The sequence below is a fragment of the Planococcus citri genome, chromosome 1 (genome assembly GCF_950023065.1).
Source record: "Planococcus citri chromosome 1, ihPlaCitr1.1, whole genome shotgun sequence".
Lineage (NCBI taxonomy): Eukaryota > Metazoa > Arthropoda > Insecta > Hemiptera > Pseudococcidae > Planococcus > Planococcus citri.
The window spans coordinates 46908273-46925102 of NC_088677.1; the positions used below are offsets into that span (position 1 = coordinate 46908273).

The 16830-nt window shown below is 33.3% G+C and overlaps 1 protein-coding gene across 1 annotated transcript; it reads right to left on the reverse strand.

Moving 5' to 3' along the window:
• Nucleotides 1-3165: 3165 nt before the first annotated feature.
• On the reverse strand, nucleotides 3166-16125 carry LOC135832336 (cytochrome P450 4C1-like). The gene is made up of 13 exons (XM_065345517.1): nucleotides 15974-16125; nucleotides 13577-13792; nucleotides 12807-12916; nucleotides 11854-11944; nucleotides 8782-8970; nucleotides 8541-8610; nucleotides 8311-8437; nucleotides 8165-8240; nucleotides 6727-6833; nucleotides 6019-6087; nucleotides 5721-5889; nucleotides 5457-5639; nucleotides 3166-3350 (listed from the first exon to the last, which is right to left on the reverse strand). Exons 2-13 carry the CDS (start codon nucleotides 13782-13784, stop codon nucleotides 3184-3186), a joined length of 1566 nt encoding a protein of 521 aa, XP_065201589.1. The 5' UTR covers nucleotides 13785-13792; nucleotides 15974-16125; the 3' UTR covers nucleotides 3166-3183.
• Between the last annotated feature and the right edge of the window lie 705 nt (nucleotides 16126-16830).

Below are 16830 nucleotides of genomic sequence, written 5' to 3' on the forward strand. Positions count from 1 at the left end.
TTGATGTGCACTGTGCAGCCTTGCTGAAAAGTTCACGTGACGAAACATTTTGGAAAATATTTACCCAGGTATAAAAATCTAAAATTAGTACTAAATGCAAAAGGGTGTTTTATTCTTAAAAAAAAAAAAAAAAAAAAAAATGTTTCCGTACCATTTTTTTTTTTTTTTTTTTTAATAGAAGACGATTTCGAAAATGAATTTCAGATCATGATTTCATGATTTGGTTGACTTTTTCCCAATAATTATTATGTCATGTCATATGTGTTTGTACTTTGTAGGTGGAGGTTCTGCCAATATTATTCAGTTGATTTTAATGTAAGTACGAGTATATATGTAGGTACCTTTTTTCAAAATATACTCTTTTTTGCTCAAGCCTAATGATATGTTGGTTATTTTATTAGGTGTTAATATAGGTATAAATGAGCAAATTCATTCATCTAACCTAACCAGCACAACTATTTAACAATTCAATGATTATAATTAGAATGTTTTTGAATCTATTTATTAATTAATGAAACATTTTACATTATATAACGCATCGCATACCTTTTTCATACTTACTTACCTATTCGTAAGATTTCCAAGAATTATAAAATTGGTGTGAAAGGGAAAACTCAATTGTGAATCACGATAAAGGCCCAAAATGAATATGCGACCGTCTAATATTCATGTCATTGACCGCATCTCTACCTGAGTTCGAATTTTCTAAATCAAAAAAACGCAGGTAAGTTGAAGTACCTAATAGGTACCCAAGTGAATATCTGGGTTTTACTCGCCTGCTTACCTTCTCTTCACATGATAATCATTATGTATCATAGGTATTAGGTACTTACAATTTTTGATGCAACAAGTGGTAGGTTAGGGACTCCATATACGAAGTCGAATTTATAAACATACCTGGTGATTTTCCTTATTTAAGCTAATCGCGAAGATATAATTAAAACAATGCAATTTTCTACTAGATACGTATTTCAACAGCCGTAAAAAATTGCTTTCAACGATAAAAATTTTAAATTCAACGTTCCAATCAACGTTGAAATAAGAATATCAGACAACAGGAGCCATTTCAATCGTTGGTTGATACCTAGTAAGAGTTTGGGGAGGGGGAGGAGCAGAATTGAGTACCTATTTTGTTCTTGCCAGTTATAGGCTATTACCCTTTCATATGTACATTTGCTCTTGAAATGTTGATTATTGATAAAGAAAATTGTTAAGAGTAAATTCAGTAAAAAAGTTGATAAAAATTATTACTTATAGTACCTACTTGATGAATGATTGAAAAATTGATTTTTTTCCCCTCATAGGTAGGTCTAGGTACTAGGTAGCAGGTACCTAATCATTTTTTTTTTAAATTTCTGCAAATTATAATTTTTCAAGCGTTCCTCTCATCTAATGCGGTGGAATGAAGAAAAAGTCTCAATGATGCTCTAGGTGGGGATCATTGTTTGAAAATATTGATAGGTAGGTACCCATCTATCTATTGAAAAAAATTTCAGTCAGTTTTCTGAAATATATCTACCCATTTTTTTGATTGTATTTCATAATATTTTAGAATTTTTGAATTTATAAAGAAATTTATTTTCCAGTGTAGGTGGTTCAAAGGCTCATATCACATAGGTAGAAAAATTAAAATCTGATCAAATTGAGGTAGGAACCTGAAATTTAGTTTACGCCCTTTTCTTTGCCCCCTTCATTCAATTGTTGGTGGTTTTGACTGAAATTGAAAAGTGAAAATCAGCATCTGAAATTTGGCTTGGATGAAGGCCGAAAGGAGATACTTTTTGGATGCTCTTTTGATTTTTCTTCACCCAGTCCGAATTTTCATACCGATTGAGAAATGAGATCTCGACCTTTTTGAGATAAATTTAAATAAACACGGTTCCAATTTTTAAAATTATTGAAAAATTGATATCGCCCTTTCATAAGTTTAAATAAATGCTGATTTTTTTGCATCAACTGTGCAGATTACAGAACATTTTTGCTTATTCAAGTTAATCGAATTTAAAGATTTAGAAGCGACGTTGCCTGTCCGGTTACAGTAGAGGTAACCGGTAAAACATAATTGAATTTCAATGACCTTGACGTACCTATATATTTTCTCTAGAGAAGATTATACGATGATCTGAGTGCGATTAAAATCACATTCTACGAACAGGAGCGCAATATTTTTGAAACCGTAAATTCTATTTATCAAAGCACTGGTTTGAGATAGTTCAGTTTTTTCAGTGCCAATATATGTATAGGTACCCCCTTGGCCCTTCTTAATGTGTAAGATCGTGAGTAATTACTGTTTCTTTGAGAAAAAAATCGTAATTCTGGTGATGATCATCAACCATTATTACAACTGCGACTCTTTTTTTTTCTTCAAATTTTCAATTTTTATTGTAATGTAGGTACTTAAGTAAGTTGTGATTCAAAACTACCTCTATCATTCTCCTCTGCTTAAGCTTATACCTGAACTGAGGAACGAGCGAGGGTATAATGACTACGTACCTTTCGAATATGAACAATTAATGCAAACAGGCGTATAAGATTAGGTAGGTGAGTAGGTAGTAGGTACACATTTAAACTCGAACCGGGGAAATTCGCTCACCGTAGATTGATAAACGTTCGAAGAATTTGCGACAGGTACCTACCTATAGGTATTCATTGTCAAGGTAAAATTTGTCATCTCACGTTTCAAGCGAATACCAAAGATTTATTCGTAACTAACGAATTCGTTTGTTGAAAATTTGTTCGGATTGAGCGTCATCTCTCCCAATCCCATGTGTGATGATTCGTTGAATTGCTTTTCTTCTTAAGTAAAACTATAATAAAATGAAAAAATCAAAAATCAAAACAATTCGACGTTGTAAAAACGCGGGAAGGTATTTTTTTCACGAATCATTGTCATATTGGTATTTGTGTACCTTAAACCTATACCAACCAACCGATGTGGTGTCATTGTGTACATACACTTTATGATCCGGTGTTTGATTTATCTCATACGTGCGTTCTTTTGAAAATCCGTTTAAGTCTTGGTGTAGGTAATGACGAAATTCTAATGCTCGTGACTCGTGTTATTTTCTCATATTTAGAAAGCAAACAATTTTCCAAACACAAGAACATATACTTACTTAGATGGTCTTTGAATTGAAACGAGAAGTTTGAAAGACGAAAATAAAATTTCTTGTTTTCTTGAATTTATTCTTTTTTTCTAGAGTATAATTTTATTTTATAACCATCTACACTTCTCATCAATAAATCTATTTTTAATTTGATGTCTTCCATTTTCATATCAGTTGCTAAGCGATAATTGAGTAATATCTTGGAAAGCGTTACTTTCATCGATAGCATGGCGTATTTGGAACCTATAAAAAAATAAAGCATATTAAGGTTTTTGCTTTTGGAAATTTGGATTTTTGAAAAATACTTCGAATGTATTGTACTTGAATAATGTTTCTTAAAAATTCTTGTAATTCTTTAATACATTAGGTAAGTAAGTATAAACAATGATTTAGAAATCAGGTTTTTTTTTCTTTATCTGTTTCACAGATAGGTAATCAAATTTTATGATCGTTAGGAAATAATTTTCATTCATTTTGAATTTACGATCTTTGAATTTATTCGAATCTCAGTTGTTATTTAATGTCTAAATCCACATTTTCTGAAAAAAATTTCAACCGGGAAAGATCATCGTGAAATCTGATTAACGTAGAAGTCAATATTTGGATACTTCATCTCGTGGAAAAAAAAACTAAAACCAATATAAGTAGGTAGATAAGAAGATATTAATTGCGCCATTAATTACAATGTAAGTATCCATACCTTTGGTCACTGGGTTAAGGTAGCTGCAAGGTAGTCTAGACTGTGGTTTGTTTATTTTGAAAAGTTGTTGGCGAGTGTATCCAATAGTACAAAGGTTGTCCGGAAACAACTGAGACTGGTGCTCGCGTTTGAACACCCTTTGAGCTAGCAACTTCGTTAGTATCTCATTCGAAAGCTCATCAAATTCTCTACAAAATGGTATAATAAATTTTTTTCCCGTGTCGCGTGAAAAAAAATTACGGCGTTTCCCGCGCGACCAGTTAGTTGCCACCCTCCAACTTTTTTCAATCAGCTGTGATTCACGAACCACGTGGTCTATTGATAAAATTGAAAAACAGATCGATAGAGGATTATTTCCTCCATAACATACTAAAATTACAAGGTTCTAGCTGCATTATTTAGGGAGCAACGGCGAAGCGCGTTCGGTGTAGTGATAAAAATTTGTCAGTTTTTTCAGTGTTTTTTTCAGTATTGTTAACGCTCGACCGCATACTGCTATTCTCATCTCAAATTTCTTGGGAAAGTTCAAAATAACCATTATGCCACATCCACAATATTCACTGGGTTCATCCCTGTGCGCTTATTTGTTGTTTCCGATGCTGAAACATTCCCTTTGAGGTAAACAGTGTAGTGAAGATGATCAAGTCGTCAGCGCATGCTAAAAGTTTTTCAAAACGCTCAAACTGACAAATTTTCAAAATTTTTTTGATAAATGGATTACCAGATGAATGCTGTGTATCGATAATAACTGCAACTATTTGGAAAATCTATAAATTATTCCAATAATAAACGTTTTTTGAACATTGTTTTTTTTTACTGATAAAAACTTGGAGGGTGGAACCCAACTGCTTGCGCGCGAAACGCCGTAATTTTTTTTCACGCGACACAGGAAAAAAATTTATTATACCATTTTATAGAGAATTTGATGAGCTTTCGAATGAGATACTAACGAAGTCGCTAGCTCAAAGCGTGTTCAAACGCGAGCACCAGTCTCAGTTGTTTCCGGACAACCTTTGGTATATTACACAACGAGGGCCGAAAAAGTGATTTTTGACGAGGGTGAGGTTTGTGACCCGAACGAAGTGAGGGGAACAACTCACACGAGTTCAAAATCACTTTTTCTCCGAGTTTAATGAAGTAATTTTTCCTGAACGAGGGTGGAAAGTACTTATTTTTACATCCGAGCGATTCTCGCGAGGTTGGAAAAGTAGTACTTTTCACCCCTAGATAGGAAAATAAGATTTTAAGTTTAAAATTTTTTTAACCGATCGAAAAAAAATGATGGCAACGAAAATTGTTCCAGTAAGTATAAAGTCAACGTAGAAAACTTCGGGACAGAATCCGTTGCTTATTTATGCAGAGCCGAAACATGAAATTCTCTGCCTATCATTTTTCTTGAAGGGCACAAGGTTGAAATTACCAAAGTATCGCCTCTTTTAATTTAGCGTTAGGCAAACATACATGCATAATGCACATGAAACATGAACTCGAAATAGTTTGCCTACATGGTTAGATAAGGTACTGATCAAAAGAGGTTAGGTATCTATCTACTTCCTAAATGGTAAAATGGCCAAAATGGGACACCCTGTATAGAGTTCTATTCTCGCCTTGCAATGCTATAGATGTAAATGAAGTGGAAGAGAAGTTACCTATACACCCTCTTGGACCACCACTGAATGCCATAAAAGTATATTTGTGACGCTTATTAGCTTCTTCTGCAGAAAAATTATCAGGATTCCATATTAAAGGATTTTCGTAATTTTTTGCATCGCGATGTACTTTAAGCGGTGGAATGATGATGTTCGTACCCCTTGGTACGATGAAGTCATTACCTGAATAAATGAACAATATGTATTTTCTATTAAAAAAATTTCGTCGAAAAATGATATTATTTTAATGCGAATGAAACGTACTCAATTTAATAGGATCTTTGGTTTTTCTCAGAAGTAAAGGTCCCACCGGAAATAATCTTAATGTTTCTTTGATACACTGCTCCAAGTATGTCATTTCTTGAACATCTTTCAAATCAATAAATCTATTTTCGTTTCCTATAGTACTACTAATTTCTTCGTACACTTTTTCCTGTAGAAAAAAACGAATAAAAACATTCGCAAAGACGCGAGTTAGTCCTTCCTATATTTTTGTTTGTTCAACTCATTAAAGATTTGGGTGCTAGGCCAGTGGAAAATTTTATATTTTGTATTTGCTTACTTGAACATGTGGATGCATAGACAACATTAATAATGTGTAGCAATTGGTCAAAGCGCTCGTTTCGCTGCCCTGAAATTGATATTAAATTTCCTTAATTAAATCTTTACAAGTTTGTATTCGTGATTTCAAATTATGTACTTTTCCAACGTTTCATCAGTTCCTTCCTTTCATCGTCACGTAAGTCACGAGTAATCTCTCAAAGTAAAAATTCCCTCCGTCCTCAGTTTGTTTTAATAAAAAGTACTGGTACTCTTTTTTCGTTCATTCTGTCTCGTGATCTGATTCTTCGTCTTCAAAAGTTATTCTTATAGGCACAAATGAAAAGAGGTGGAAGGAAAGGAGGAGGACATATGCTATATTTTTTTTTCAATTGAATGAATTAGGTAGCCTACATAATTTAAAAATTTTGAACTGCCACCAGAAATACTGAATTTTATAGTTGCACAGCCGATTACCGCGATTTCATTTATTATTTTTTTACTGTCGTGGTTCATTGAAAAATTACTTATTCACTGACAAAATGATTAAGTAATGAATAAATAACACGAATAAAATTTATGGAAACGATGTTGAAACGGTAAACCTTCAGCTTACAATGTAAAGGTAAGTAGGTACCGATTTGTGATTTTGAAAAGTTGCGTTGGGTTCTTAGATTGATTCCACGTTAAAAGTTCACTATTCTGAAAAAATTGGTCATTGGCGACTTACTCCAATCATCATTGTTACAACTTCATCGCGAATATCATCATCTGTAAATTCAGCTCCTTTTTCGTTCAGGTCCAGCAGGATATCAAGGAACGTTTTGTTATATTTATCTACGCAACATGCAAAGCTTTTTTAATTAATTTCCATAATGATACCTACATTGAGATAAGCATGATGAAATATTATGATTATTTCAACAAGGGTTCTAGTCAGTTCAACTTGAAAAACTGAAAAAGCTAGCGCCTTCACCTAAGTCATCGGCAACTTGTCATACTTTTCCTTTCGTATTTATTTGCAATAGCATTGCAGGAAATGCTTCATCGTTCAGTCATGGAATTTACCCCGAACACAAAATTATCGTACATCTGGCCGAGCTGTCGAAAAAAGGTAGGTAGTGAAGTGAAAGAATTGGAGCGGAATTTTTAATGAAAATCTTTCGTAATGTTCGTCAGAATTTTTAGGCTTTACACGAGGATGGGTCGCTGAGAAAAAAAGTGTTGGAAGATTTTGACCAAATTCAGTGGAGACCTTCATCTTGAGTTGAAAGCCACTCTGGGAAATATGAACCAGTTCCAAAAGATATTATTTGGGATTCTGCGTCGACCTAATTGCGATCAAAATCCAAGACCACTTTTATGGTTTTACTGACGTGACCGGCGATTGAAAATTTTGCAAATCGTTTATTTTTGGATGAATCGTGTTTTGAAAATTTTTTATACTCCAAGCCAAAATACGTATTTCTGAAACTGAAGAAATACTATTTTGGAATGTAGTGGCGCCAATTTTTTAGTCATTATTGCCAATATCAAAAAATCAAGAAAAATAGGTACGAGTAGTTAGCCAAAAACTTGACAAATTTTCTCAGTTTTTTGAAATTCACAAAAATTACCAAAAAATTGGCACCACTGCATTCCAAAATATCCCACCAGTTTCAGAAATAGTATCTTTCCGTGTTTCGGCTTAATTAATTTGTACCGAGCGTGAATAGAGAGCCACATCGGAAATATTCGCATCTGCCTCGAGAGTAGTTCTATCTACGAGTATGTAGTATGTAAGCAGATAAAAGGATTCGCCAGCCAGTAGCTTATACGGAATGTGCCAGAAAGGCAGAAGCGTGCAGCAGTTACCTGTTTTCTCGCGTGTTGGGATCAAAAATTACAAGTTTTCGGAATTTATCTCCCCCCTCTCCTCCTCCCCCATTACGAGATGCTTCAAATCGATTGACCAAAAAAATACAGTATGTATGTAGGATTTATCAAGGTATTTTCCAACTAGGTATACACAGAAGGATGTTTCACTTCTATCTAGAACACCCTATGGTACCTATCGTTATAAGTGATGATTAAATTTATTCCAACCACCTACCCGGTGAAAGTGAACTAAGTATCATACCTAAATAAACTTCATCTGTTCACTGTTCAACAGAAAATAAATTAGTTACCATTTCCATTATCATCTATGTCATCTCTCGATTCCAATTTTCTTTTCAAAAATTCATTTTTTCTGTGCTGTATAACCTAGGAAAATACGCCAAATAGGTAAATATCATCATTGCAGACTTCAAAACCTTGACTTCTTGATAATCACCTGCATCGGAAGTTTATGCATCATTTGGTAGCTTTTTCTCAAGTCGGTGAAATAAGCATAAATGGCGAATACTGCGTCCAAATGAAGCCATGGTTTATAAATACGCATGCTATCAGCTATAGAAGCTCTGAAACAGAAAAAAAAACAATTTTGCTCGATTTCGTGAAAATCGAATTCTATAACGCTACGAGTAAATAATGTTATTAGGATGTCGAAAATTAGGTACCTACCTTACTAATGCTTGTTCGAATTCTTTTTTGGTGTTTTCTTCGGAGCTCAAATTGAAGCCCATAGTTGTCTCTGCAATACAATAATATGAAATGCGAAAATGAGTAATTTACGTAGTAAGGAAATTTTATTCTTTTGCACGTTAGGTATATTTGTAGCAATTCGGGTAAACACTGAAAATCCATTATAATTATTAGGTAATATTACAAATTACGACGGTACCTAGATAGTATAATAACTCACCGCAAATGATATCCAGAGCAGTAGATGAAATATACTTCCAGATATCGAAATGCTTTTCAGTTTCCAATTCTTTTTTCAACTTTTCAACTAAAAGCTGATTATTACGATTGAAAATCTCGAAGAAACTTTCCAATAAACGCATGTTAAATGCTGGAGTTATTATTCGACGATGTTTTCGCCATTTTTCAACTGTTAAATGTGCAAAAATGTAATCAATTAGGTAGGTAGTTAATTACCTACTTACAAGTATTTGGCTATAAGCTATAAAAGAAAATCAACAAAATTATATGGATCGATGGTAATCTTTTCTAATATACCTAACTGATTGATCGTTCATGGAATATCTTGACAAAAAGCTGGTCCAGGATATATTGATCAATTTGCGGTTTATGTTTGTTGTACCTATATATTTGACCTTTCCAGAATCTAATACATATATTGGGCTCTCATTTTCTATTAAAAAATAGGTAGCAATTTTCAGCTTTCAAAAATTTTACAAAAATCAAAAAATCAACCCAGCGGAAAATGATTGGATCTAATCAGTAATCAGATCTGATCAGAGCTGGACATTTCCTGTACTCAATCTGACTTGATCAGGCATAATCAGATCAGCTCAGACCTGATCGGATTCAATGAGAGAGATCTGATGGGATCTAACCTGATCTGATTCTGATTGGGTTTGATCAGACCCGGATCAGAGCAGACCTGATCAGATCTGGACATTTCCTAGATTCATATTATGATATTACATCTGTTCAGACCGCATCAGATCCAAAGAGATCTCTTTTATTGAGTTTGACCAGATCCTGGCGTTTTCTCCTGTGAAGTGCTTCTTTGCAAATACCTACCTAAGAATGTTTGTTTGTTTGTTTTTAGGGATTGTTTGTATTTTGATTTTTAAAAAGATGGAAAATTTTCGAGGTTAGTAGGTACATATGATGAGTTACGGCGTTTTGAAGTATCAGAAGGCTCCAATTTTGTAGCGAATATGAATTTCATCAAGGTAATGACTGGAAATACATCACACAACATCTCACAAACACAACTTGAGGCATTGTAGGAAAAAAATGAAGAGATGAGCCAGTCACGACTTGAAAAGTCACTGTTTTCGTGAAAAAATCAAGCAAAAAATCGAAAAATCAGTGTTTCGCAACAACTTGAATTCGATGAAAATCGATTATTATGATGGCATAATGAAAAATTTTTGTATTCTAAATAGTTGACGATGTTGAAATTTTCTTCCTGTCGCCTCACATTGGGTCTCGGCTCATTTTTCTCTTCTCCTATTTTTTTTAAAGGCCATTTTAACCACGAAAAATCGATTTTTTTCAAAATGTAAATGGACTACATTTTTCTACTCCTCAGTGTGAATTTAATTCAACCCTAAACTCATTTTTGAAAAAAAGTGACTTACCTGGTTCTTTCCGTGGACTCTTCATATAATAATTGATTACTAATGACGTAGACTATACTGCAGGCCCGTAGCCAGAATCTGGCTGTAGCTGGGGCGAAGGAAATATCAGCTGGGGCAGCACTTTTTGAGGCTCAAACATCTGTGAAACATCCCCCCCTTTAACCCCCCACAACCATCCGTTATTCCAAAACAATTTTTTAAAAAAATGAACAGAATGAGTGTGTATATTTCAGAAAAAGATTATACATAATGCGTGATGCTGGGGTTGAGTCCAATACAGCTGTAATCTGCGCGATTTACCTACTGTGAAACTCTTGTAATAATTCTTTGGCTGTGACTGTTTCTGTTTAAATTTTGTCATGAGGTAAAATGGTCAAATTTGACTCGCGTTCAAACAACATTAAAAAAATATATTAAGGTATTCAAATTTTTAAAGAAATGTTGAGACAAAAAACGCTCTTCTCACCTGAAAAAACTTTACTTCTCGAAACAAACTTCTGCCCTCACTCAGGGCTTGACGGCTCGTACTTGGTCACTTTTTAAGAAACTAAGTTACTAAATTGGGTTACTTTTTTGATAAGTAGCTTTGGTTTTCCAAATTATTATTATTTTTTTTTTCAATTTCAAAAATTCAATTTTTGCATTTAACTTGATGAGAAAAAAATGCTAGTAATATCCATAAGTGAATAATTTGAGAAAGTTGACCTACTTATACATACACTTTTATCGCCAAAAATAGCTCAAAATCTCACTTTTTGTCAACATTTCCAAAAATATCCTCGTTTCTTGCCAAAAATTGTTACTTTTTGGTAAAAAAAATTCAAGAAATATCCATTTCCCTTTCTAAAAATTACCAAATAATTCCGCTTTTTTGCTTGAATAAAATGTCATTGACCGAAATTTCTCCCATTTTCAACCGAAGGTTGCGAAAAAAATAATCATTTTTTTGGCCTATGATTGCCAAAAATTCGTGGTTTTCCTCAAAAATAGTCCATCTTGCTTTTTGCTAAGATTGTCAAAATTCTCGGTTTTTCGCAAAAAATTATAAAAATTTTCATTCTTTCTTAAAAATTGTCCATAGGTCTTCCCTATTGCTGAAAATTTTAGCTTTTTCGTAGTGTAAAAGTCTCCATTTTTTTATGTAAAATTGCCATAAATTGCACAAAGTGAAAGTCTCACTTTTTGAAAAAAATTGCAAAAAGATGTACTGGATTTCTAATCCTCACAAATTACTAATTTTTACTCAAATTACATATCAAATTTTTGATTTAAAATTTAGTGAACGCATCGAGCGAGCCATCGAGCTATCAAATGCAATTCATGCTAGTGTAGCCATTTCATGAACGTAACCATAATTTTACATTGTTGAGTTTTTGGTTTTTTGCACTTTCTGATTTTTTTTTCTGATTTTGCTGGTCGGGGCAAACGTGTTTTTTTTTTGATTTTGCTACCTGGGGCAAACAGCCTTTCTAGCCGGGGCATTGCCCCGGCTGCCCCTACGCTGGCTACGGGCCTGCTATACTGATATTATAATGTTCACAAATCAAATTTCTAACGGTAATTGTACGAGTTATATTAAGCAAGCACCCTAAGTACTGTACCTATACTTATGTAGTTTTTATTTTATTCGCCTTGCTTCTTGTTATCTTGTTACTTACCAGGAGCTGAAAATAATCCTTCCCCAACGGTATTTTTGAAGAATTTGTACATATCGCTTTTTTCCAAAGTACTAGTACTGTTGAGTACTACCTGTAAGCGTAAGTACCGATCAATTTTTCAATTATGTAACTTTAGATACACCTATCTATGTACCTACATTAGTTGTTATAATTCATTGATTAATATGAAAAATACGCCTAACTGCTGCGTGAAAATGTATGTACGAGTTCGACAACTTCGCTAACGTACTTAATTATAAAATCTATCTGCCGAGAGTTGGTGGAACAAATAAACAAGTTGATTTTTTTGAAAATCGAGCATTATTTTTCAAGAAGTAGGTACTTGTTAAGTAGGTATCAGCCAAGTTGATGAGGTTAATCAATTAGTGAGGTATGAATTAATAGCACGGAAAAAAGACTGAATTATTGTTCATTCGATGTGTTTTTCATGTCATCGCAATTTCAACTTCTTGTTTTACACCTTGCCACGGTGTGCAGTTTCCTGAGATGAAAGTTAATTCTGCATGCCGCTTTTGCAGCGGGTACACGTATTAAAACTATAAAAAAAATTTAAAATTTGAAGTACGTAGATGTTTGGGTTAATGGTAAATGCATTAAGTACTTACTAATGGGAAACTTTGCGAGAAAAAAGAGACTATTTTGAGGTGTTTCTCAACACGCTGTTCTCGATTTGCTCTAATGTGCTTAATTAATTAGAATTACCCCCTGCCGTGCGCGTAATGTGACAAAACTGGGACCCTAGAGGTAACCAGGAAGTTGATTTTTTAAAAATCAGTACTGGGTTAGGTGGTCTATTTTTGTCTTACCTTCTACTAGGTACTAGGTAGGTAAGTACGCTGGGAGTGGATATGGTGAGATGGCTGATTTACAATAACATAATTTCTTAGACAAAAATTAGGCTATGCGATGGAAAATGCATTGTGTTGACTTACTTGCAAATCTTCTGGTTTATCTACGATAACGAAACGTATAAAAGCCAACCAAAAATTAAATGGCGTTGGATTACATGTTTCTATTTTTGCCAACAGTCTGGTCATTACGTCTGCAAATTTAAATGAGATCACTGTGTTAATACAATACATACATATAATAAAACGAAATTAATTATCATTCGATACACGAATTCAAATCCAATTTGCAAAAATTACTCGCAGATGCGTTTAATCTCATTTTCGTACATTTAAATACCTACTTAGGTAGGTACCTGTTTTTAGTATTCACTCGTATTTTGCTTACGATTACACAATCAATCAAAGTATCTACCCAATTTAATTTTTCGGGAATTATTTAAAAAAATAAAATTCTAATTTCGTTTTAGCTATACACTTTTATAGGCACCTTTTCAAATTCACATGTCAAAAAAAACCTGATTTTATCGAAATAGTCTACCTTATCAAAATAGTTGGCTACCTATTCGAGGACTCGTAGCATATTGCTTATTTTCATAGATCACAAAAGATACTCGTAATTTACTGAAATTTCGACCTTCGTCCCCACACACACACGAATGGGCTCACCTAACTGATAATATTCTTCCATAAATAGATAGATAGGTACCTACTTAACTTATGTGATTTCAAGAATTTCGAAAAGTCAACAAATTAACCTAGTAGGGTATAGCTTTACCTGAAAGTCTACTGTTGTAAAAATCGGTAAATATTGTACTAGATACGTCAAGAAGCTCATAAGTTAATTTACTTACCTTCGGTTGATCCGAAAAAAAGTCCAAAGTTACTGTTGTTGAAATGTTTGCGAAACTTGACCCATTGTAATAGTTTGGTGATGAGGAAAAATGTAAAAAATATCAAAATAGTGAACAATATTGTGGAAATATGATTTGATTGTTTTGATCGATCTCTGTAGAAATCTTGAGTAATGTTATATGATATTTCTGTTGCATTAATCGACATTATTATTTCTGAAACAAATCCAAAATTGGAATGACATAAAAATTTCGTGCTAAAGAAAAACTCTGCAGTACTTCGGCTAAACAAAAAAATGCCCCCTCTTTTTTGAAATCGAAGAAATCTTAATCAGGGGTGCAAAATTTTGAATCAAATAAGTTAATTTTTTGTTTTATATCAAATTTTTAGCCACAAAGTCACTGATTGAAAAACAAAAAACAAAAATTCGTAAAAATGTATTTTTTAGGATTAAAATTTTGAAAAAAATTTCAAAGTACCATGCAACTATTGAAACATTTTGTCATTTTTTTGAGGAAAGCGCAATAAGGTAAATTGCCAATAGCCGCCTCATATGTATTTAGATGTTTTTCACTTATTTTGCCTGCTGTTTTCTACCTGATGAATATTTTTGAATGGGAATGGTATCAACTTGAAGTTCCAATCTTGTGTAACATGTAGAGCTGTTTGTTTTCATTAAAATGTGAATTTTTGTATTTTTAATTTTTTTTTCAAAATATTGCTTTTTTAACCCAATTTCCGCCACCCCAAAATTTCAGTTTCCCAATTACCGCCACCCCAATTTCCGCCACTTATAATTCTGAACTGAGTAAAAATCAATTATTTAAACACTTTGGAAATGAAAGAAAAAATTGTTTTCAAGCAATTGTGCCACGTTGCCATGAGTAGATTGTTAAAAAGACGAGACTTTGGCTTTATTGGTTTTAAAATAAGGCCATAACAGTAATTTTAAAGATCACATTTCAGTTCAAAATAGTACCAAAATTGAAAAATGAGACAGGGGGTATCACCTGGAGGATGGAGGGTGCAGTTGCTTTTCTTGAGTGGGTGAAATCGTGGAATAAGATGTATAAAAACTGGTTCTTTTTTGCTTTCTGATCCAATTTTTTCAAAAAAAAAAATCACCCCTGATCGCTCAAACAGTTCTTTTGCACATCTTTATTCTCATAAAATACAATAATCGCATGAAACGAAGATTTTCGATAAAATATGAATCAAATTATCAACTTTTTATACCTAAAAATCTCATTTTGCCTCTCCTCAAAGAAAGTCTGGTTATATAGGTACACTACTAAAAAGTCTACAAAAATGAACAATTTCATAACAGAAGTGAGCAGTGATCAAAGTAAAGGTCATAAAAAGTTAAAAAATGGCACTTTTTGCTCGTGGGAAATGTTTTTAAATGAAATTAGGGTGGGTGGCGGCTATTAGAAAAGTTGTATTTTTTGCTTTCCAATAGCCGCCATCGGAATATTTTCGCCATATTGGACACAAATGGAGTGATCAAGCAGTTAAAAATGACAAGCAGACTATCAGCTTTCCTCTCATACACTTAAAATTACAAATAAGCACGAATAAGTTGGTTCTACAAAGATATTAATATTTTTACTTTTCATCACATTTTCCTTATTAAACTTAAAAAATTTGAAAATGTTTGCGGCAGCAAAATTGTCAAAAACAGTAAAACCATACAAGCGGGGATTATATAAAAATCAGGTGAGGAGGCAATGAAGGGGTATGGTTGAAAGTTTCTATTAGTGCAATCAGTGTTACCAAATAGCTAAACAAAAAATTTTTATTCTTGTTTTTCTGACAAAAGTGGCGGCTATTGGGAGGGTGGCGGCAATTGGCAATTTACCTTAACACGAAGTTTTCCGACCAAAGCAAAATTTCCATCAGTCAAGGTATGTCTTGGCGCACGCTGCAGCCTCGCGGCCCGTAGTAATTATTAAAACCGTACAACATAAATTATAGTACCTATGGTAAATTGTCCATTGTCCACTGACAAAAGGAAAAGCGAGGGTAATGAAAACAAAATTCTGGGTTGCGATTAAAAAATGTGTTTATATTATATGTACGTTTGAATTTTTTGGACGCATGCACACCCATGCAGAGAGTACAGCATTCAAAAATCAAATAGTTCATGTCACTGGAATTTGGGTGATTAATTCACAATTTATTGCTCCGTTTTTCTTTTTTTAATGCAAAAAAACGTTTTTCTCTCCCTTTCAAAAAAAAAAAAAAAAAAAGAACGAAAGAAAGAAAGGGTTTCAAAGATTAGTACCTACCTATATGAAATGTACATATATTTCTTAAAAATTGCTCCTGTCAGTGAAAAAGAAAAAAAATCATACCTACGCATCAAAAAAGAGAAAAAATCATTGAAAAAAACTTACCAACTTGATACAAATTGATTGAACGTAGATAGGCTCAGAAAGGACTAACAGCAAATATTGTCACATTAATAAAACTAAACCAATATGAATAGGTAGGTAGGTAGGTACTGAAAAACTTTCATGTGATCAATTAACAAGGCGTGAGTAACGTGTTTTGATTTTCGATCAATTGTTACGCGTTTGTGTTGGTGTGTTATCCTTGAAAGTAAAAGCGCATAGGTGGGTGACAAACAAAGTGATGGAATGGTGAAAAGATAACTGATAGGAATCATCAACTTCGAATTAAATAATCACGCAAACGTGTATATTTTTCAGAATTAATCACTCATAAATAGGTAGGGATTCAAACGAAGCTTTGCTTCTTCAATTGAATTTTAGTAATCTGGCTTAAATTTGAATAGCGGAACTAAACATCTATTCGTGGAAACGCTTGGGGAATGAAAATTGAAAATCCATCTTTGAAATTCTTTACGTTTCCACTTTATACAAATAAGAACTTGAGAAACCTAGGTATATCGAAGTTTACATAAATGGATTGCTTCTTGAATTTTCTCAATTCATGTCTTGAAACTGTGGTAATCAAAATTTCAGTTAAATACCCGAATTGATTTTTCGTTTTTTGACGAATTTTTGAAAATCTAAAATTGACCATTTGCAGTCATTTAGGTACCTATGCCATTTTTGAATACATACGCGATTCGATTAAAAATTATGAAAATTAGTCCTGAAACCAATATCAATACTTCCAAATCGAATTTCACCACTCACAGCAATTCTGGAGTCTCCAGCGCAATTTTAAAATTATTCTCAGAAGGCATGGCAATTAATTAAGCAGCTTAAAATCGACTTGTTGGCTT